This window comes from Pyrus communis, chromosome 17, assembly GCF_963583255.1.
Source record: "Pyrus communis chromosome 17, drPyrComm1.1, whole genome shotgun sequence".
Taxonomy (NCBI): Eukaryota; Viridiplantae; Streptophyta; class Magnoliopsida; order Rosales; family Rosaceae; genus Pyrus; species Pyrus communis.
This window is the reverse complement of record NC_084819.1, coordinates 18334804-18358035: the sequence shown is the minus strand read 5'-3', so window position 1 is coordinate 18358035 and position 23232 is coordinate 18334804. Positions and strand designations below refer to the sequence as shown.

Genomic DNA, 23232 nt, shown 5'->3' with positions numbered 1-23232 from the left:
CCTCCTTTTTTTCTTTTTCTTTTTCCATTGAATTTCTTTTCCTAAAACTATTTTTTATTGATTTTTAAAGTTGAAAATATGAAAATATCTTTAAATTTAGGTTTGAAATCATTAATTTCAATTGTTTAAATATTAATTATAATAGATTTAGCATGGGAAAATATATTTTCAAGATGGTAAGATAAATAAAAAAATTGAAAAGATGGGGATCGGTATGAAATTAGCGACAGTATTTCAGTTAAATTGCTAGTTAGGTAGCGACCGTACTTCCATATGATCGCTAGCTGACTAGCAAGTTTCATCAACGAAAATAGGAAGAAAAGTACCAATCGTAACATTTTTACCCCTCCTTTTTTTCTTTTTCTTTTTCCATTAAATTTCTTTTCCTAAAACTATTTTTTATTGATTTTTAAAGTTGAAAATATGAAAATATCTTTAAATTTAGGTTTGAAATCATTAATTTCAATTGTTTAAATATTAATTATAATAGATTTAGCATGGGAAAATATATTTTGAAGATGGTAAGATAAATAAAAAAATTGAAAAGATGGGGATCGGTATGAAATTAGCGACAGTATTTCAGTTAAATTGCTAGTTAGGTAGCGACCGTACTTCCATATGATCGCTAGCTGACTAGCAAGTTTCATCAACGAAAATAGGAAGAAAAGTACCGATCGTAACATTTTTACCCCTCCTTTTTTTCTTTTTCTTTTTCCATTGAATTTCTTTTCCTAAAACTATTTTTTATTGATTTTTAAAGTTGAAAATATGAAAATATCTTTAAATTTAGGTTTGAAATCATTAATTTCAATTGTTTAAATATTAATTATAATAGATTTAGCATGGGAAAATATATTTTGAAGATGGTAAGAGAAATAAAAAAATTGAAAAGAGAAGGATCGGTCTGAAATTAGCGACTTTGTTTCAGTTAAATTGCTAGTTACCCAGCGACTGTACTTCAATAGGATCGCTAGCTTACTAGCAACTCCCAACAAGGTCAATAGGAAGAAAAGTGCCGATCGTAACATTTTTACCCCTCCTTTTTTCTTTTTCTTTTTCCATTGAATTTCTTTGCCTAAAACTATTTTTTATTGATTTTTAAAGTTGAAAATATGAAAATATCTATAAATTTAGGTTTGAAATCATTAATTTCAATTGTTTAAATATTAATTATAATAGATTTAGCATGGGAAAATATATTTTGAAGATGGTAAGATAAATAAAAAAATTGAAAAGATGGGGATCGGTATGAAATTAGCGACAGTATTTCAGTTAAATTGCTAGTTAGGTAGCGACCGTACTTCCATATGATCGCTAGCTGACTAGCAAGTTTCATCAACGAAAATAGGAAGAAAAGTACCGATCGTAACATTTTTACCCCTACTTTTTTTCTTTTTCTTTTTCCATTGAATTTCTTTTCCTAAAACTATTTTTTATTGATTTTTAAAGTTGAAAATATGAAAATATCTTTAAATTTAGGTTTGAAATCATTAATTTCAATTGTTTAAATATTAATTATAATAGATTTAGCATGGGAAAATATATTTTGAAGATGGTAAGAGAAATAAAAAAATTGAAAAGAGAAGGATCGGTCTGAAATTAGCGACTTTGTTTCAGTTAAATTGCTAGTTACCTAGCGACTGTACTTCAATAGGATCGCTAGCTTACTAGCAACTCCCAACAAGGTCAATAGGAAGAAAAGTACCGATCGTAACATTTTTACCCCTCCTTTTTTTCTTTTTCTTTTTCCATTGAATTTCTTTTCCTAAAACTATTTTTTATTGATTTTTAAAGTTGAAAATATGAAAATATCTTTAAATTTAGGTTTGAAATCATTAATTTCAATTGTTTAAATATTAATTATAATAGATTTAGCATGGGAAAATATATTTTGAAGATGGTAAGAGAAATAAAAAAATTGAAAAGAGAAGGATCGGTCTGAAATTAGCGACTTTGTTTCAGTTAAATTGCTAGTTACCCAGCGACTGTACTTCAATAGGATCGCTAGCTTACTAGCAACTCCCAACAAGGTCAATAGGAAGAAAAGTGCCGATCGTAACATTTTTACCCCTCCTTTTTTCTTTTTCTTTTTCCATTGAATTTCTTTGCCTAAAACTATTTTTTATTGATTTTTAAAGTTGAAAATATGAAAATATCTTTAAATTTAGGTTTGAAATCATTAATTTCAATTGTTTAAATATTAATTATAATAGATTTAGCATGGGAAAATATATTTTGAAGAAGGTAAGAGAAATAAAAAAATTGAAAAGAGGAGGATCGGTATTTAATTACCGACTATGTTTGAGTTCAATTGCTAGTTAGCTAACGACTGTATTTCCATATGATCGCTAGCTTACTAGCAACTCCCTTCAAGAACAATAGGAAGAAAAGTACCGATCGTAACATTTTTACCCCTCCTTTTTTTCTTTTTCTTTTTCCATTGAATTTCTTTTCCTAAAACTATTTTTTATTGATTTTTAAAGTTGAAAATATGAAAATATCTTTAAATTTAGGTTTGAAATCATTAATTTCAATTGTTTAAATATTAATTATAATAGATTTAGCATGGGAAAATATATTTTGAAGATGGTAAGAGAAATAAAAAAATTGAAAAGAGGAGGATCGGTATGTAATTACCGACTATGTTTGAGTTCAATTGCTAGTCAGCTAGCGACTGTATTTCCATATGATCGCTATCTTGCTAGCAACTCCCTTCAAGAACAATAGGAAGAAAAGTACCGATCGTAACATTTTTACCCCTCCTTTTTTTCTTTTTCTTTTTCCATTGAATTTCTTTTCCTAAAACTATTTTTTATTGATTTTTAAAGTTGAAAATATGAAAATATCTTTAAATTTAGGTTTGAAATCATTAATTTCAATTGTTTAAATATTAATTATAATAGATTTAGCATGGGAAAATATATTTTCAAGATGGTAAGATAAATAAAAAAATTGAAAAGATGGGGATCGGTATGAAATTAGCGACAGTATTTCAGTTAAATTGCTAGTTAGGTAGCGACCGTACTTCCATATGATCGCTAGCTGACTAGCAAGTTTCATCAACGAAAATAGGAAGAAAAGTACCGATCGTAACATTTTTACCCCTCCTTTTTTTCTTTTTCTTTTTCCATTGAATTTCTTTTCCTAAAACTATTTTTTATTGATTTTTAAAGTTGAAAATATGAAAATATCTTTAAATTTAGGTTTGAAATCATTAATTTCAATTGTTTAAATATTAATTATAATAGATTTAGCGTGGGAAAATATATTTTGAAGATGGTAAGAGAAATAAAAAAATTGAAAAGAGAAGGATCGGTCTGAAATTAGCGACTTTGTTTCAGTTAAATTGCTAGTTACCCAGCGACTGTACTTCAATAGGATCGCTAGCTTACTAGCAACTCCCAACAAGGTCAATAGGAAGAAAAGTGCCGATCGTAACATTTTTACCCCTCCTTTTTTCTTTTTCTTTTTCCATTGAATTTCTTTGCCTAAAACTATTTTTTATTGATTTTTAAAGTTGAAAATATGAAAATATCTTTAAATTTAGGTTTGAAATCATTAATTTCAATTGTTTAAATATTAATTATAATAGATTTAGCATGGGAAAATATATTTTGAAGAAGGTAAGAGAAATAAAAAAATTGAAAAGAGGAGGATCGGTATTTAATTACTGACTATGTTTAAGTTCAATTGCTAGTTAGATAGCGACTGTATTTCCATATGATCGCCAGCTTACTAGCAACTCCCTTCAAGAACAATAGGAAGAAAAGTACCGATCGTAACATTTTTACCCCTCCTTTTTTTCTTTTTCTTTTTCCATTGAATTTCTTTTCCTAAAACTATTTTTTATTGATTTTTAAAGTTGAAAATATGAAAATATCTTTAAATTTAGGTTTGAAATCATTAATTTCAATTGTTTAAATATTAATTATAATAGATTTAGCATGGGAAAATATATTTTCAAGATGGTAAGATAAATAAAAAAATTGAAAAGATGGGGATCGGTATGAAATTAGCGACAGTATTTCAGTTAAATTGCTAGTTAGGTAGCGACCGTACTTCCATATGATCGCTAGCTGACTAGCAAGTTTCATCAACGAAAATAGGAAGAAAAGTACCAATCGTAACATTTTTACCCCTCCTTTTTTTCTTTTTCTTTTTCCATTAAATTTCTTTTCCTAAAACTATTTTTTATTGATTTTTAAAGTTGAAAATATGAAAATATCTTTAAATTTAGGTTTGAAATCATTAATTTCAATTGTTTAAATATTAATTATAATAGATTTAGCATGGGAAAATATATTTTGAAGATGGTAAGATAAATAAAAAAATTGAAAAGATGGGGATCGGTATGAAATTAGCGACAGTATTTCAGTTAAATTGCTAGTTAGGTAGCGACCGTACTTCCATATGATCGCTAGCTGACTAGCAAGTTTCATCAACGAAAATAGGAAGAAAAGTACCGATCGTAACATTTTTACCCCTACTTTTTTTCTTTTTCTTTTTCCATTGAATTTCTTTTCCTAAAACTATTTTTTATTGATTTTTAAAGTTGAAAATATGAAAATATCTTTAAATTTAGGTTTGAAATCATTAATTTCAATTGTTTAAATATTAATTATAATAGATTTAGCATGGGAAAATATATTTTGAAGATGGTAAGAGAAATAAAAAAATTGAAAAGAGAAGGATCGGTCTGAAATTAGCGACTTTGTTTCAGTTAAATTGCTAGTTACCTAGCGACTGTACTTCAATAGGATCGCTAGCTTACTAGCAACTCCCAACAAGGTCAATAGGAAGAAAAGTACCGATCGTAACATTTTTACCCCTCCTTTTTTTCTTTTTCTTTTTCCATTGAATTTCTTTTCCTAAAACTATTTTTTATTGATTTTTAAAGTTGAAAATATGAAAATATCTTTAAATTTAGGTTTGAAATCATTAATTTCAATTGTTTAAATATTAATTATAATAGATTTAGCATGGGAAAATATATTTTGAAGATGGTAAGAGAAATAAAAAAATTGAAAAGAGAAGGATCGGTCTGAAATTAGCGACTTTGTTTCAGTTAAATTGCTAGTTACCCAGCGACTGTACTTCAATAGGATCGCTAGCTTACTAGCAACTCCCAACAAGGTCAATAGGAAGAAAAGTGCCGATCGTAACATTTTTACCCCTCCTTTTTTCTTTTTCTTTTTCCATTGAATTTCTTTGCCTAAAACTATTTTTTATTGATTTTTAAAGTTGAAAATATGAAAATATCTTTAAATTTAGGTTTGAAATCATTAATTTCAATTGTTTAAATATTAATTATAATAGATTTAGCATGGGAAAATATATTTTGAAGAAGGTAAGAGAAATAAAAAAATTGAAAAGAGGAGGATCGGTATTTAATTACCGACTATGTTTGAGTTCAATTGCTAGTTAGCTAACGACTGTATTTCCATATGATCGCTAGCTTACTAGCAACTCCCTTCAAGAACAATAGGAAGAAAAGTACCGATCGTAACATTTTTACCCCTCCTTTTTTTCTTTTTCTTTTTCCATTGAATTTCTTTTCCTAAAACTATTTTTTATTGATTTTTAAAGTTGAAAATATGAAAATATCTTTAAATTTAGGTTTGAAATCATTAATTTCAATTGTTTAAATATTAATTATAATAGATTTAGCATGGGAAAATATATTTTGAAGATGGTAAGAGAAATAAAAAAATTGAAAAGAGAAGGATCGGTCTGAAATTAGCGACTTTGTTTCAGTTAAATTGCTAGTTACCCAGCGACTGTACTTCAATAGGATCGCTAGCTTACTAGCAACTCCCAACAAGGTCAATAGGAAGAAAAGTGCCGATCGTAACATTTTTACCCCTCCTTTTTTCTTTTTCTTTTTCCATTGAATTTCTTTGCCTAAAACTATTTTTTATTGATTTTTAAAGTTGAAAATATGAAAATATCTATAAATTTAGGTTTGAAATCATTAATTTCAATTGTTTAAATATTAATTATAATAGATTTAGCATGGGAAAATATATTTTGAAGATGGTAAGATAAATAAAAAAATTGAAAAGATGGGGATCGGTATGAAATTAGCGACAGTATTTCAGTTAAATTGCTAGTTAGGTAGCGACCGTACTTCCATATGATCGCTAGCTGACTAGCAAGTTTCATCAACGAAAATAGGAAGAAAAGTACCGATCGTAACATTTTTACCCCTACTTTTTTTCTTTTTCTTTTTCCATTGAATTTCTTTTCCTAAAACTATTTTTTATTGATTTTTAAAGTTGAAAATATGAAAATATCTTTAAATTTAGGTTTGAAATCATTAATTTCAATTGTTTAAATATTAATTATAATAGATTTAGCATGGGAAAATATATTTTGAAGATGGTAAGAGAAATAAAAAAATTGAAAAGAGAAGGATCGGTCTGAAATTAGCGACTTTGTTTCAGTTAAATTGCTAGTTACCTAGCGACTGTACTTCAATAGGATCGCTAGCTTACTAGCAACTCCCAACAAGGTCAATAGGAAGAAAAGTACCGATCGTAACATTTTTACCCCTCCTTTTTTTCTTTTTCTTTTTCCATTGAATTTCTTTTCCTAAAACTATTTTTTATTGATTTTTAAAGTTGAAAATATGAAAATATCTTTAAATTTAGGTTTGAAATCATTAATTTCAATTGTTTAAATATTAATTATAATAGATTTAGCATGGGAAAATATATTTTGAAGATGGTAAGAGAAATAAAAAAATTGAAAAGAGAAGGATCGGTCTGAAATTAGCGACTTTGTTTCAGTTAAATTGCTAGTTACCCAGCGACTGTACTTCAATAGGATCGCTAGCTTACTAGCAACTCCCAACAAGGTCAATAGGAAGAAAAGTGCCGATCGTAACATTTTTACCCCTCCTTTTTTCTTTTTCTTTTTCCATTGAATTTCTTTGCCTAAAACTATTTTTTATTGATTTTTAAAGTTGAAAATATGAAAATATCTTTAAATTTAGGTTTGAAATCATTAATTTCAATTGTTTAAATATTAATTATAATAGATTTAGCATGGGAAAATATATTTTGAAGAAGGTAAGAGAAATAAAAAAATTGAAAAGAGGAGGATCGGTATTTAATTACCGACTATGTTTGAGTTCAATTGCTAGTTAGCTAACGACTGTATTTCCATATGATCGCTAGCTTACTAGCAACTCCCTTCAAGAACAATAGGAAGAAAAGTACCGATCGTAACATTTTTACCCCTCCTTTTTTTCTTTTTCTTTTTCCATTGAATTTCTTTTCCTAAAACTATTTTTTATTGATTTTTAAAGTTGAAAATATGAAAATATCTTTAAATTTAGGTTTGAAATCATTAATTTCAATTGTTTAAATATTAATTATAATAGATTTAGCATGGGAAAATATATTTTGAAGATGGTAAGAGAAATAAAAAAATTGAAAAGAGGAGGATCGGTATGTAATTACCGACTATGTTTGAGTTCAATTGCTAGTCAGCTAGCGACTGTATTTCCATATGATCGCTATCTTGCTAGCAACTCCCTTCAAGAACAATAGGAAGAAAAGTACCGATCGTAACATTTTTACCCCTCCTTTTTTTCTTTTTCTTTTTCCATTGAATTTCTTTTCCTAAAACTATTTTTTATTGATTTTTAAAGTTGAAAATATGAAAATATCTTTAAATTTAGGTTTGAAATCATTAATTTCAATTGTTTAAATATTAATTATAATAGATTTAGCATGGGAAAATATATTTTCAAGATGGTAAGATAAATAAAAAAATTGAAAAGATGGGGATCGGTATGAAATTAGCGACAGTATTTCAGTTAAATTGCTAGTTAGGTAGCGACCGTACTTCCATATGATCGCTAGCTGACTAGCAAGTTTCATCAACGAAAATAGGAAGAAAAGTACCGATCGTAACATTTTTACCCCTCCTTTTTTTCTTTTTCTTTTTCCATTGAATTTCTTTTCCTAAAACTATTTTTTATTGATTTTTAAAGTTGAAAATATGAAAATATCTTTAAATTTAGGTTTGAAATCATTAATTTCAATTGTTTAAATATTAATTATAATAGATTTAGCATGGGAAAATATATTTTGAAGATGGTAAGATAAATAAAAAAATTGAAAAGATGGGGATCGGTATGAAATTAGCGACAGTATTTCAGTTAAATTGCTAGTTAGGTAGCGACCGTACTTCCATATGATCGCTATCTTACTAGCAACTCTCTTCAAGGACAATAGGAAGAAAAGTACCGATCGAAACAATTTTACACCTCCTTTTTTTCTTTTTCTTTTTCCATTGAATTTCTTTTCCTAAAACTATTTTTTATTGATTTTTAAAGTTGAAAATATGAAAATATCTTTAATTTTGCGTTTTAAATCATTAATTTCAATTGTTGAAATATTAATTATAATAGATTTAGCATGGGAAAATATATTTTGAAGATGGAAAGAGAAATAAAAAAATTGAAAAGATGGGGATTGGCATGAAATTAGCGACTGTGTTTCAGTTCAATTGCTAGTTAGCTAGCGATTGTAATTCTACATGATCGCTAGCTGACTAGCAACTCCATTCATTGACAATAGGAAGAAAAGTACCGATCGTAACATTTTTTACCCCTGCTTTTTTTCTTTTTCTTTTTCCATTGAATTTCTTTTCCTAAAACTATTTTTTATTGATTTTTAAAGTTGAAAATATGAAAGTATCTTTAAATTTAGGTTTGAAATCATTAATTTCAATTGTTTAAATATTAATTATAATAGATTTAGTATGGGAAAATATATTTTGAAGATGGTAAGAGAAATAAAAAAATTGAAAAGAGGAGGATCGGTATGAAATTAGCGACAGTGTTTCAGTTAAATTGCTAGTTAGCTAGCGACTAGAATGCTATGTGATCGCTAGCTTTCTAGCAACTCCCTTCAAGGACAATAGGAAGAAAAGTACCGATCGTAACATTTTTACCCCTCCTTTTTTTCTTTTTCTTTTTCCATTGAATTTCTTTTCCTAAAACTATTTTTATTGATTTTTAAAGTTCAAAATATGAAAATATCTTTAAATTTAGGTTTGAAATCATTAATTTCAATTGTTTAAATATTAATTATAATAGATTTAGCATGGGAAAATATATTTTGAAGAACATGAATATGATAGTTTGTAGTTATGGTAAGAGAAATAAAAAAATTGAAAAGAGGGGGATCGGTATGAAATTAGCGACTGTATTTCAGTTAAATTGCTAGTTAGCTAGCGACTGTAATTTTATATGATCGCTAGCTTACTAGCAACTCCCTTCACGGACGATAGGAATAAAAGTACCGATCGTAACATTTTTACCCCTCCTTTTTTCTTTTTCTTTTTCCATTGAATTTCTTTTTCTTCTTGCGTTACTTTATTTGGATTCAAACATGTTTTATATTTATATCCTTTTTTTTCGAATTTTTTGACATGGATTATAAGAAAATTTTCACCAAAAATACATTTTGTAGAACATGAAGATGATAATTTCGTGTTGTGGTATGGGCAAGACGAAAATTCAACAAAAATAAAACTTAAAACAAATAAAATTAATGGTTTAGACGCAGGGAGACGTAGTCCAAACTCACGCCCAAGCCCAAACTTATGCGGCCCACTAGAAAGCTCAAGGTGCAATAGAAGCAGTGGAGGCCTATGAGATTTAGTGTTTAGGGGCAAGTGAATAGTAACACCATGAGTTCAAGTGTTTAGTGGCGTGTTAATAATAACACCCTGAGTTCGGCATGTTTCATTGCCCAGCGTATTCAAATTTTCTTCCATTGCCACAGCACAGCGAAGAAATGTTTTTTTTCCCCTTAAATAGGGGTTACTATGTTACAACTTATGACTTTAGTGCGTATCCTATCATGGTTGATAGTGACTTATAATATGCCTACCCCAGGCAACAATGCATTGTCTGGCTAACTATGGTTGACCCTTAAGATTAAAACGAAACCATACCCCCCATTGATAACGGCCTATAAATGCCTTATTCCGACACCGATGTTTCATGCAGGCAACAACAGTCGACCCCTGGAATTAAAACTAAACACACCCCTTATAAATGCCTTACCCCTGGCACCTATGTTTCGTACGACGAACCATGGCTGACATATGACATTAAAACTAAACCCTACCCCCTATAAACGCCCTACCCTTGACATAATTCGTTTGTACAGGCAACAATAGTTGACCCATGAGAATCGAACTTAAGACTTCTTCCTTATAAGTGAAGAGTGATTTTTTTTTTATTTTTTTTTATAACAAATCATATTATTTACATTAAGGGGATGAGAGTAAGCTAGCAATAATGTAGTTCAAATTCACTATTCACGAGAATCGAACATAAAACTTCTTACTTACAAATGAAAAGAAATATTATTAGACTGTAGTACGAAGTGCAAGATCATAATTATTTGAACCAATGCATTGGGAATCTATTATATACATCTGCCTATATTTAGCTGATGTAAATATGAGAATTTTCAGTCTTTCCATGCTTATCTCATCATAGCCTATATATAACGGGGTTATTAGCACGAAGGAAATATAAACAAACCGATTGATCGGTTCTCTCTCTTTCATCATGTTGCCTGTCCCGCTCCTCTCAAAATTGGGTAACTATGAAGTTGAAGTTCATGGCGTTTAAGTGAAAGTGAGTGTGGTTGAAGATGGTCGGTTGATTCGTGAAAAAATATCAGAACTACGGGGTTTCTTGAAATCCCAAGTCCCTGTTATGGGACTTGACTTTAAGCCTGGATCTTCCTATGCCCAAATGGTGCTTGTTTGTGCCGGATGTCGTTGCTTGATCGTCCCGGGGCTAAAGGAAGCACGTAAGTATATTCCTGGGCAGGGTTATGTAGCTGAACGTAGAGTACAAGAACTTGAGCAGCTTCTCGCTGATGATACTATAGGTTTTGTGGGCATGCGACTGAAATTAAAACTCTCCCAGACCCTTCATTATAGTAAGTTTAAGATAGGTGCAGACCTGGGTGATTTGGCAGCCAAGGTACTGAAGAAACCCAATCTCGCAACATGGGGATTAGCGAAGTTGGCAAGTGAAGTTGGTTTTGATATCAAGCCAGTTGTAGGCACATCCTTAGGTGGAAGATGTGTTGTTCCTGATTGGAATGCCACAGTTTTCTCTGATGAACAGATCAAGTATATGCAATTCATGATGTTTATGCTTCCTACCTTACTGGCAAGAAGCTTTTGAGCATGCTTTAAATCCGTTCGCTTTTGGAGCTTTTGGGGCATGATAATAAGTATTTATGTTTCTTTGTATTTGGTTTCGTCAATGATTTTGAAGGCTTTCATTTGTGAGGAGGGCCTCTTTCTTTTCCAACAAAACTACAATGATATCAAATATTCTCTTTTCTCTGCTTCACTTTTTCTTCCGACGTTTCAATGTTTTACATCTGATTTTTCATGTAAATTTATAGCAAGTTCTAGAGAAAATTAAAGGTCAAATTAAAATGAAAAATCATGTACGCAATTCCAAAAAAAATTGGCAGATCAGCAACAATTGGTGCGTATTGTGCCATAATTTGCCCGGCAAAATTAGAGCTCGTTGACTCGAGGAACTTTGCCCGACAGCAGATTTCGACGGGGGCAAGTGTGTAAACCGTTGGGCAAAGGTCCACAATGACCTTTTACCCAAAAAAAAAAACAAAAGGGTCCACAATGACCTGTAAAAAAGTGACTAGGATTCTTTCATTTCCTATTTCCATCTATTTCTCTCTATTCCTCTCACACTCTCCATTTTGTCTGTCTCTGTCTCTGTCTATAAAAAATTAACATAAAATGTTGACGTAGCTTAACCGTGATCATTCAAATGGGAAGGAGAGGGAAAAAAAAAAAGAGGGGAGAGAATCTTATTCCGAAAATAAAAACCACCTACACAACTTTTGCTTGACGACTTTCTTGTATGTGCCTAACGAACTGGTCCATCGAGCAAAATGGGACGGCCAAATGGGATAGCATCATTACCGGAGGCATAATGGGATGGTCAAGCATATATCAACTAGTTATGATAATTAACTAAATTATATGAAAACAGGCACAATGTACAAAGAGTGGAATCAAGTTGCACAATAGAAATTGTGACCTACATTTGAAAACAGAAGAAAAATGTTGCTAAAGATTTAGAGAACATTCAACGTCCCACTACTAGGTTATAAGAGCGATTTAATTCATCAATTTTCCAATGCAAAACTTTGCAATTTACGAACAAATGTCCTGTCAATAAGCCAAAATTAATGAAGAAGAGTTAACAAACCAGAGTAACATGTACAGAACAAAAGTCGAGTAAATTTTCTTTTGAAAAAGTAGGAGTAAAATGATACTTAGAGCACTTCCAACGTGCTCTTTAGCCTGGTGGACCACCTGCATTTCCAATCCAGTTGCCTCCCAAACTAGATCCAGCCCATTCGGGCTATTGGGGAGTCCGTGGGAGAGGGCAGGCGAGAGTCCAAGGCCCGAGTGCCTAAGGGGAAGTGATGTTAGGCTGATGTCATCACGACGTCAGCCACGTTCTAAAATTTTTTATGTTAGGCGTGTAGGCAACACGCGCGCGTGTAGGCAACACGCGCGCGTGGGGGCATGTCTTGATCAGACGATGGGGCCTGCATGTCAGGCCCACTCAGTCACTTTGAATCTGGACGGTTTGATTTCTAGATCAACGGTCCAATTTTTTCAAATTTTAATTTTTTTAGAAAAAGAAAAAAATAAAAAATGTTTGGGTGGGCCACGTGTCTCATTTTGGACTGTTGGATTTCAAATTTTTTGTAATCCGATGGTCCAGATTAATTAAGTTGATATTTTTTTAAAAAAACTAACTAAAAATCTGAAAAAAAATTATAATTTTTTTTTTTGTAATAAATACCTTACCATTTTCTCTCACTTTACAACACATTTCAATATTTTCAACTACTCTAAATAGGTAAGGACATGTCGCACGATTGAATTGGTTAAAAATCTTATCGAAATCTATTCACAAAAATTGTACTTTGGGATAATGACACGTGGCGTGACGAGATCAGTTAAAAATCTTATTTGAAATTTTAATTTATTTATAAAATAAAAAGTACTAATATTTTATTACCTATTGTCATAGCTATTCAGTTTAAGAATGGAGATGCAAAAGACAATTACCATTCATTAAAGGCAATTACTATTTACTGGAGGGATTCAATTGCCAATTGCCATAAGGAGCCTTCCTACACTGTAAGTGCTCTTAGGTATATTGTTTGGGACATTCTGAAAAATAAAGTCTAAAATAAAACCAAAACAACAAAAACCCTTTTCCAAACAAAAGAAAATCTCTCTTAAAAACACAAAACCGGGAAAAATAGAAAACCCAAAACAGATGCAATCACCCCTCTCTCTCTCTGTCAATATCCTTCCTCCCCATCTCCGTATTGGACGCGACCAAGTCAATTCAGTCACCGAAATGATTTAATTAATTAATTACCAATTGGAAAATAACCTAGATGCCACGGCGGAGCTGGAGATGGAGGTGGTGAAGACGGAGGAAAGGCAGTCGTACTCGGTGTGGGCAATCCCACCGGACGACGTATCCTGCAGGATCAAAAAGCTAATGGGGGGCCTCCGAGCTGAGTTTGGCGGTCCCCAGATCGAGCCCCACATCCCCCTTGAGGGTTCGCTCCTGCTGACGTGCGAGGCCGCGCTTGCCAATCGATCTGACCTATGTTTGCGTGCGTTTGTTGCTAAAGTCGATTCCGTGGTTACTAGGGTTTCCTATTACCATCCTGTTGCCCTCGTTTTTCATCTGCCCGAAGAGCTAAATATACACTATTTTCCAGATTTATTTTTATTTTTTATTTACATTATTTGTTGTAGTGGACTTAGTGGTAATTATATGAATCAAATTTATTTACAGCACGTGTGAAAATTTATTTTCTCAGGTCGAGATGGAAACTGGTGTGGATTTCAATCTGTGGAATCGTAAGTTGCTGGCATAGTAGGAGAGCTCGTTAATTATTAATGTTTTTATTTTGTATTTTAATCTATCTGTTTTTATGTGGATTGATAGATAAATTACTGATTCATTTGCATGCTTGTGCAAGAGAAATAATTTGTTCTGCGATGTTACTGTAATTGTTTTGCAGCTCCATTGCCACAGATGAGTCTCCTCTATGGGCATCTGACAGAAGAAGAGAGGAAAAAAGCACAAGAAAAAGTTTATATTTTGGATGAGAGCATTACTGGCTTGAGTTTCCCAGTAACTCACATTGTATTGTACCAAACTAATTACAAAGATAAAACTCTCAGATCTTGGGAGAAGATTGCTGAATACCGCCTCCATTTCAATAATTAGATGTATGGATTACATGCTTAAGTTGTGGCTTGTATTTATATGACTATACCTACAGACTTAATTGTATAACTTGCACACCCTCTCTTGTGGCCTTATGCCTTTATTTATACTAGTGAAGTAGGTTTTTCTTGCCTTACAAGTAATACAACAAGTCATAAAGGGATTAGATCTCCCAAATTCTATTGGAATCCTACTTCTAGATTTACATAATTACACTCCTAAATAATCATAGCACTCCTTTTGAGTGTGTAAAACTTAAGAAGTAGTTGCATCAGTTATTCTCAGATGATTGCTGAAGTCTTCAATCAACATAGGCAATACACACGCGAATCTAGATTAAGGTTGCATTAAGGAAACATAAACTAACAAAAACATGACAATGATAAAACCTAAAGCGGGACAAAACCCAAAGTATCAGAGAAAACTGTGAGAAGTGCAAAGTCAAAGCTTAAAGAAACAAGTGGCAATGAAAGCTCACTTTGGGGTATGACCAGTCCAAGACAGGTGCCTCATTAAAACCTCGTCAAGTTAGCAAAACTCAGTGGGACAAATGCTCTTGAACTAAGGTAAAAAGAAAACATTAAGGTCAACTCGGTATCCTCCATATATTCCCCTTGAGTTCGACAAAACTCCATAATTAGACTTCTATCGGTGTAAATTGGACAGTTTACACATTCCAATTCCGCAGACAAGCTTCTGAAAATTGAATTTCAGCAATGACTTAGGTGAAGAGATCGACGAGATTGTCTGGATCTTGTAATGCTCTTGTTGCTAATGTGAAAAGAAGAACTTTGATGTAATACGCTTGGTATGGTCTCCTTTGATGCATCTGTTTTAAAGTCGGTATATACATGCGAAATTATTCTCAAATATCGTTGTTAGGACATCAATGGTAGATGACAATCCACAAGTGCTTCGTATATGCTATGCAATTGCTCTCAGCTATGTAGACTCACGAGCTGTCTCTTAGGATGAAAGTATTCAGCATGGTTCGAAGACATAACAACTAAGTTTACTTGGTAAACCTTCAAGAAATTGCAGTCTCACCAATGGTAAAGACATAAACCACCTAGGATCTTATCATGTGTGTCTCGGATAAATATCTAGCGTTAACATAACCAACAAGGCAAGAATCAACATTGGGATCAAGAAGGCGACGACAACACTCGTATCATGTCTTTAACACCTTTCAGTGTATGCGTGTATGCGCATGACTGTGTCTCGCTATGAGCTTCACATAGAAGGATATGTCCAGCCTTGTACACTGAGACAAGTACAACAAAGCGCCAATTGCACTTAAATATGAAACTTTAGGCTTTAAAACCTCATCATCTTCCATCTTTGGACAATATGAGTTTCGTTATGCACCAAGCGTACGGACAACCATGGGAGTACTCAAAGATAATTTTTATCCTTGTTAAAGCGGCGTAGCACTTTCTTGGTGTAGTTCGAGTAGTGGACCAGAATATCATTAAAACAATGCTCGATCTCAAGACTAAGACAATAACGTGTTTTCAGAAGATCCTTCATCTCAAATTTCGGCTTAAGGTGCATAATAATTTTCGTTCCTCAAAGTCCCACTGAGATTCATGTCATCAACATAGATTGCAACAATTGCATATCTGAAACTAAACTTCTTAATAAAAACGCATGGGAATAGTTCATTATTCACATATCTCTGACTAGTTAAATACTCGTATAAACGGTTATACTAAATTCGTCTGGTATGTTTCAACCCATATGAATATACAGTTACCACATCCATAAGCTACATTTCAAGTCTTTCAGAAACTATTAGGCTTACGAGTTAATGGAACATTATCACATCCATAACAAGTGAATGTGTATCCTAATAGTCAATCACAGGGCATTGAGAGAAACCCTGTGTCACAAGGCATATGCTTATTTATCACTGTTTCATTCTTCTCATTACACTTCCTTACTAAAACTCACTTGTAACTAACCGGTTTCATATTGAATGGAGGAGGAAGAAGACGGGTTCTGAAGAGCTGTTGGGTGGACGAGAGGTGGTAATGAGGAGATAGGAGATGGGATGAACAACGGGTAGTGTGAAGGGCAGCTTCTAGTTTCCCCATGAATTAATCTTATTTCAGGTTTTTTATTCTTAATTTAAAGCCCTTTGCTTGAGAACAGAGAATTTGAGTCAAACTGAGCAGAATGGGCACCATATGAGCAAATATCAAGCTTGGATATATTTGATCTTAGAGATATGAGGGGATAGGGTTTGACTTCCATATGCGCTAGGTGATCCCCACAAATTCCATGTGCGTTATGTTGTTGGAAGAAATTATAAAGGTCCAAAGTGATTTTGCGAAATCTGGAACACGTGACAGAATTGAAGGCCTAGTGGTGGCCGACATGGCATTGCTCGTCGGAGTGGGAGGCTTAACTACAGCTGAGATCTAATAGTTTTCATCTCCAACACAACTACCATTCTCCACGAATTTGAAGATCATTCTGGCTACCAAAATTAAATTATGCTCTGAATTTTTCAAGTCCATGTACCATTTTGACTGCAGAGAAAAGCGAGCTAAGGTCGTATGAGGGAGGCTCGTCGAGCTCGTCTATGGCGGCTTTGGCATAGAGGACGAGGAGAAAAGGTCCCATCGTGGAAGATCATCGTCTTTTCTTAGTTTTGACATTTATATAATTAAATTGTTGTAAAATCGACGATATGTGTGCAGTGAAACATAAAGTAAATGAGACACAATATTTACGAGGTTCGACAAATGTGCCTACGTCCTCGGGGCAACAGTAGTACTTTTTTTCATTACGTGAAATAATAGAAGTACAAAAATAATTCTCACTATTTTCTCTCTTCTCTCTTCTCTCTTGCCCAGCTCACTGGTATTTTATTTTGTATCTCTCTTCTTTCTCTTCTTCATCTCCTATCTCTTTTCTTTTTGTCTTTTTTCCTTTCCTCCGTATGCTCTCATTTTATAGGCAAAAGATTAATGTAGCAACACCATTGCTTTACAAACTTTCTTCATATGAATAATAACTCATCTGACTTTTCTTTGGATGAATAGTAAAGAATTATTCATGTGGGCCATCCACATATTACATTACAACACTCCTCTTTGGATGGCTATATGTCAATTTCAGTTGCCTCGTTAAAACCTTGATCAGTTTTGGATGCTCCCCCTGATGAGTATCTCTCCCTGATTTCAAATTCTTCAATATGGCTAATTACTAAGTTGATGAATCTAATACCTTACATGATAGTTGGAGTGTTATCTTTTGAAGGTGGTTTACAAGCGCTCCAAATTTTAATGGGCCGCAAGCATTAGTCAATACATTCATGACTAGCTTCATGGAGATCAAGGTTCTAAAAAATGTTAGGTGCTAGTCGGGTGGCGGGTTGGCGGGGTCCAGGCAGATAAGGAAATATAGTAATGTAGATAGGATAATTAAATTTAATATATAATTATTGAGTAAGGTTAATTAAGGGGATAAGTAGATAATATGGTAATTTATCATTCTTTTAAAGTAGGTTAATTAAATTTAATATATAATTATTGAGTGATATGTTTTTTTTAAAAGAAGAACATACATAATTACACACACATATATATATATATATGAGTATTTTAAGTAGATAATATGGAAATATAAAATAGAAGACAACAAAACCTTATTTATATATCCTTATAAAATATTATTTTAAGTAGATAAGAGTAAATGAAAAATAAACAACTCAGTGGTTTGTGGTTGAAAACCAATCAATTACTCTATGTAACCCACCACCCCACGTTTCTCACATAATCCAAGGTGGAATCTGGTCCTATTACTGCCTTTGACCCTTGGAAAGTAGAAGCCTTTCTTTTTAAATTTATTTTGTTTCTTCTTCTTCATGCAGAACTCAAACTTTCGTTTCTTCTTCTCCCTCGCATAACCAGGCTGAAATCCAGAAGCTAAGCTTAAAACCAATCAATTGCTCTCTCTCTCTCTCTCTCTCTCTCTCTCTCTCTCTCTCTCTCTCTCTCTTCGCGCTTTCTCTCCCCTCATCCACGCATAGACGGCAAGCTACAGAAATTCTGCATAAGGCTCCGATGATATGATAAAAATTGAGAATTGCAGATCAAATCAAGAGTTGCAGATCCGATGAAGAGCTGTAACGATATTCAAAACGCCTAGGGTGCTGCCTAGCACCGCTTATACCACCTAGAGCACCCAGTTAGCGCCTAGGCAGCCGCCTAAATCTTCCCCGCCTTAACTGAACGTTTTGGCCTAAATCGGATCGGAGCTCCGCCGCCCAACGCCTAAGCGCTGCCTAGGCTAATTTTTAGAACGGTGATGGAGATATGTATTTATAAGAGATATGAAGACGCAACAATGAATCCTTGCTTCCTTGATCGTTGCAGAGTCGATCTATTTCCATAGGTAAATACAAATCCTTTCTGAGAGCGATTTGTATGCAGGCTAGAGAGGTATTCAAATTTTGCTTGCCCAATAAGACCATGGCTATTAGTGAGTTCTTTGGAATAGAACAAGCACATGTCTATAATTTCCTGGGGATATCAATAAAACTTTATTTCATTGCAATACTCATTTGTTGGTATTATGCTCCACATGAAGTGTAACATCTTATTTGCTAAATACAGTAAGGCACATATTTCATTAAGATATGGTACTCTTGGACCAAATATCAATTTATCATTTCCTTCACAAGGATGAATGATCTTTCTTAATGTCTAAATACTGGTTAATTATTTGAGTATTCAACTCATAATCTTTAATCCATATGGTTTTTTTTTAATATCATAAACATTTTGGATAAGATTTGTGTTGGCATATTATTCGATCTACACCTCGAGACAATATTCCTTTCAACGCTTTATAATCTTTCTAGACTCTTCAGGAATCTCATTCTAATATTATTAACTCTTGCAAGAGATTTAGTATGTTGCTACAACATCATAAAGACAGTACTCACTAAGACAATTTATACCATCTATTGATATTGAGTACATAATTTATGTTTTACCTTTCCAGGGTTTTCTTCAAGCAGTCTGAGTCATTTAGGGATTTTCTACACTTCATAACACATTCTCCTTTGGAATTTATACAGAGCCACTTGCTTTCATATATACTTGAAGGATTTACTTATGAAGATATGCTTTAGGCATTTCATAACGCTTCGTGTAATATATAATTTTCCATTTAAATGAACAAGTTTCACAATGGGAAATTATGTTTACAATATCACAATTTCAGGTTTCAACTAGGAACTTTGTGTCATATCATGTTGAGTGTAGTTCAGTGTATTACAAATGCCCATATGTAACCTTATGGGTTCGACATCATTTGGCGATTTGTACAATAGGTCCATTTTTCCACGTTCTTAATAAATTGTAATGGAATTGCCTTCCTCCATGTTGGCAAATAGTTTTGCTTTTTGTCGACGAACAAAAGAACGTAGCTCAATATCAACACAGCTCTTTGATGAATTTAGTAGCTACTGTAAAACCAAAATTAACATTGGTAATCATCAATTCGTGATCTCATAGTTCTCATGTGCATGCGCATGCGCATGTATATTTATAAGCATTTCATTACTTTGGATATCCCTGCCTTTTCAGGGGCTTTACATTGTCTCTTCTAGGACAGTCATCACTTATTAGATGAATTGTTTGAGAATTTGGATTATAACCTCCTCTAGAGCATTATAGAGCTTGGATTTTTAATCTCCACTTATGGGGAGTTGAATCATTGGAACCTACACATTAATCATGCTTTAGGCATGGGATATATTAAAATTGCCATGTCCATGGATTAACCTTTTGGAACTTGAATCCATACGGCGACTGTTATGCTTCGGGCATGCAACAATTCAGTAGTGCCAAGTCTATGGATAGTCTAACTGAGACTTCAATTCGTGCGGCATCTCTGTAATTTATAATCAATTAGTAATTTTCATTACCTTTTTGTACATCACATGTATTATATAAACTGATAATGTTTGTTGGGGATGTGACTAAGATTCCCATCTTGAACTTTGGTCTTTTATGGGCTCATCGTCGATCCATTTGCTTCAATCTCTTGCATAACAGAAGTGGTGCATAACCTTTGCCTTTGAATGGCCCTTTAAAGCATCACTTCTTGGTGACTAATTTGTACTTGGCAGCTTCAGTGTAAAGAGCCAACATCGTACTAACTGTCCTGTGACATTGGTGACTTGAAACCTAGCTCCAACAACAGTTGAAGATGACTACTTAAGAGCAATGCAAGGTAAGCAACCAGGCAAAGGTTCCAGGTAATCAGTTCTAGACCGGAAGATTGATTTCAGGTTATGACTGATTTTTTTCTTTCTCATTGTCTTGCAGGTAAGAGTAAGGGCAAAGGAAAAGACAGGGAAATAACATGATATGAGATACTCTTGCTCTTGACCCTGATGATATGAGGTATTTTTCCTCTTGAATGAAAACAGTAGAAGGATTTGATGCTGATGTAAAGCTTCTCGATTAAAAATATTTCTCACTGAGAAAATAAGTTTGGCATTTTGAGGGACTTGATTGAAAAGGTATTCTCAGAGAGAAAGAATATTGAATATGTTGATAGGTTTAGTTGCAAATGCATTATTGGCAAGGAACATGAGTTAGGTATTTTGGAGGTGCTTTGCCATGGAGGACGAAGGTCGACATATATAGGGATTTCTCAATAGCAGGTAGTGGTACATATGTGGCCTTGTCACCCACGCATGTCGACAATAGTGGTGTAGTTGGAATAGTGAACTTTACGCATTTTAACTTTGTCAGAGACATTTTAACATATTTGTCCTTGATATCCAAAAAGCGAAGATTATGTCTGAGAAAATGTTGACGAACTTTATACAGGAAAATCTGACTTTTGAAATTCGGAGAGCAGTGTCTTTTCAATTTTTGAACAAGTGGTTGTGTTGCCTCTCATTTTATAGAAGTATCAATTGTATCCAAATGCACGTTTTGAAGATTACCCACCTGTGAAAATTGTCTATGTTGTATTTCTGAGATTTCACTTTATCCAACCCTTGTCTTTCATCATTTCTGAAAATGGCTTGCCCATCTAACATTTGTTTAGATTTGAGTCTCGGGGGAGATGCACATGTCCCGCGCCAGGATAATATATGGCGTTTGTCATTCTTATCTTCTAATGACCATTTTACGATTAGAGACTCTGTGATGAAGGATGAGATGATATAACGGCTACAGTAGTAGATAAGAACCTTCTCACTCCCAGAGATAAAAGAATACTTTCAAATAGGTCTGATGAATTGGTTGTTCAAGACTATTTGGCTTTTAGTGTTCAATGTGATGGTTTTGTATCCAACATAGGCTAACGCCTACTTACTTGAACTCGCCAAGTCGAAACATTAATGGATAAGGTGGCAAGTCTTAGACAAAAGATCAGAGGGCTCAAGCAAGAGAATAAAGAGTTGCACAAACTTTTAAATATTTACTCGACGAGCATGAAAAGAAAGCTCGACCAGCTACAAGAATCCAAATGTCGGATTTAAAGTGATCACCAAAGATTCGTAGCTAGATTCTGAAGGCAACTGATGCCTTCCCCTTCTAGTGTTTTGCCAAGTATTGGGGTGTCACATGATCACCAAAGATTCGTAGCTAGATTCTGAGACTTCACATGAGAAACCTTTATGAAGCCCCCCCCCCCCCCCCCCCAAAAAAAAAAAAAATTTGTTTGTTTTTGTAGTTGTAACTCATGTGTATGCACATATATGTATAAAAAAAAAAATTCTCCCATTTGATTTTATACATGTCTGAAAGCTTCTACTTTAGCTCGTTATATAGGGAACCCATGGAAACTTCTGGTTCCATAATTAATGAATTAATGAAGAGACGATGGAAACTTCTAGTTCGATAAATATGATTCAATAAGCCTTTAAGTATAGATGTTTTCTAATATCATATGCTTCCACTTGAATTCTTAGGCATTATGAATTCATGAAAATATGTCTTGTGTAAGATGTCGAAGGTCACAAAATCAGGTTTTGCTAAGTTCACCATTTTCTTATTCCCAAAAGGAAGAAATTCAGGTATGACAAAAATTGCGATAATTAACTCATACCACATATAACATATGTCTACACAAAATGTTAGAACTTCAAGTTCTTCACATTATTCATATTTTGAAATTCAAGTCAAAATATTATTCATATGTACTCGAAATTTATTCTCAATATTGACATCGGAATTCATGCCCATACTTAATCTGTGCATGGATTAAGGAACTTATGGTCCTCATTTAAATGATTCTGGCCCTCATTTAATAGTTTGTGGATTGAGGTACTTGTGGCCATCATTTTAATTTAGTTGAGGAATTACTACTCTCTTTGTTGATTCAAAACTTCAGGTTTTGATTTTGATCAAAGAACTTCTGGTCCGATCTTTTTATATGATGAGGATCATGAAACATCAGATTATAATGTGATCAAGGAACTTCGGATCCTTGTTAGACTCATCATAACAAAATGTAGTACACTAAATAAATTAAAGCAATATGCGGTAATTCCAACCATGATAAATAAATTGCTATTTAGTGAATAAAGCTTGTGACAAGGGCTTTGATTCAGCATCATTCACATAAATATCAAAGCTTAAAGCAAAGGGTAATAACTCCACCCACTGTAAATAAATTGCTTTAAATAAATAAAACTTGTGATAGGACTTTAAACCAGCATCATTCACATAAAAATGCAAAACAGAAAAGGCAATGGTTGAGTCTCTATCTTTTGTTTTCTTCTTGTTTTCACATGGTGCAACGCACCATTCCAAAAGTCTCACTATTTTATCTCTTCTCTATAGCCTAGCTCACTGGTATTTTATTATGTATCTCTCTTCTTCCTCTCCTCCATCTTCTTTCCT

At 33.1% G+C, this 23232-nt stretch overlaps 1 protein-coding gene across 1 annotated transcript; it reads left to right on the top strand.

Annotated features, from left to right (window-relative positions):
• Nucleotides 1-13609: 13609 nt before the first annotated feature.
• On the top strand, nucleotides 13610-14350 carry LOC137721906 (cyclic phosphodiesterase-like). The gene is made up of 3 exons (XM_068460927.1): nucleotides 13610-13811; nucleotides 13936-13977; nucleotides 14142-14350. The coding sequence occupies exons 1-3, from the start codon at nucleotides 13610-13612 to the stop codon at nucleotides 14348-14350; spliced, it is 453 nt and encodes a 150-aa protein (XP_068317028.1).
• Nucleotides 14351-23232: the final 8882 nt, after the last annotated feature.

What these genes read in the sequence shown, in the direction of transcription:
- LOC137721906 (XM_068460927.1), top strand. Translation starts at nt 13,610, where the DNA reads ATGGGGGGCCTCCGAGCTGAGTTTGGCGGTCCCCAGATCGAGCCCCAC. An exon ending in CGTTTTTCATCTGCCCGAAG is followed by an intron (nt 13,812 to 13,935) that starts AGCTAAATATAC and finishes ATTTATTTTCTC; the next exon opens with AGGTCGAGATGGAAACTGGT. An exon ending in GGATTTCAATCTGTGGAATC is followed by an intron (nt 13,978 to 14,141) that starts GTAAGTTGCTGG and finishes ATTGTTTTGCAG; the next exon opens with CTCCATTGCCACAGATGAGT.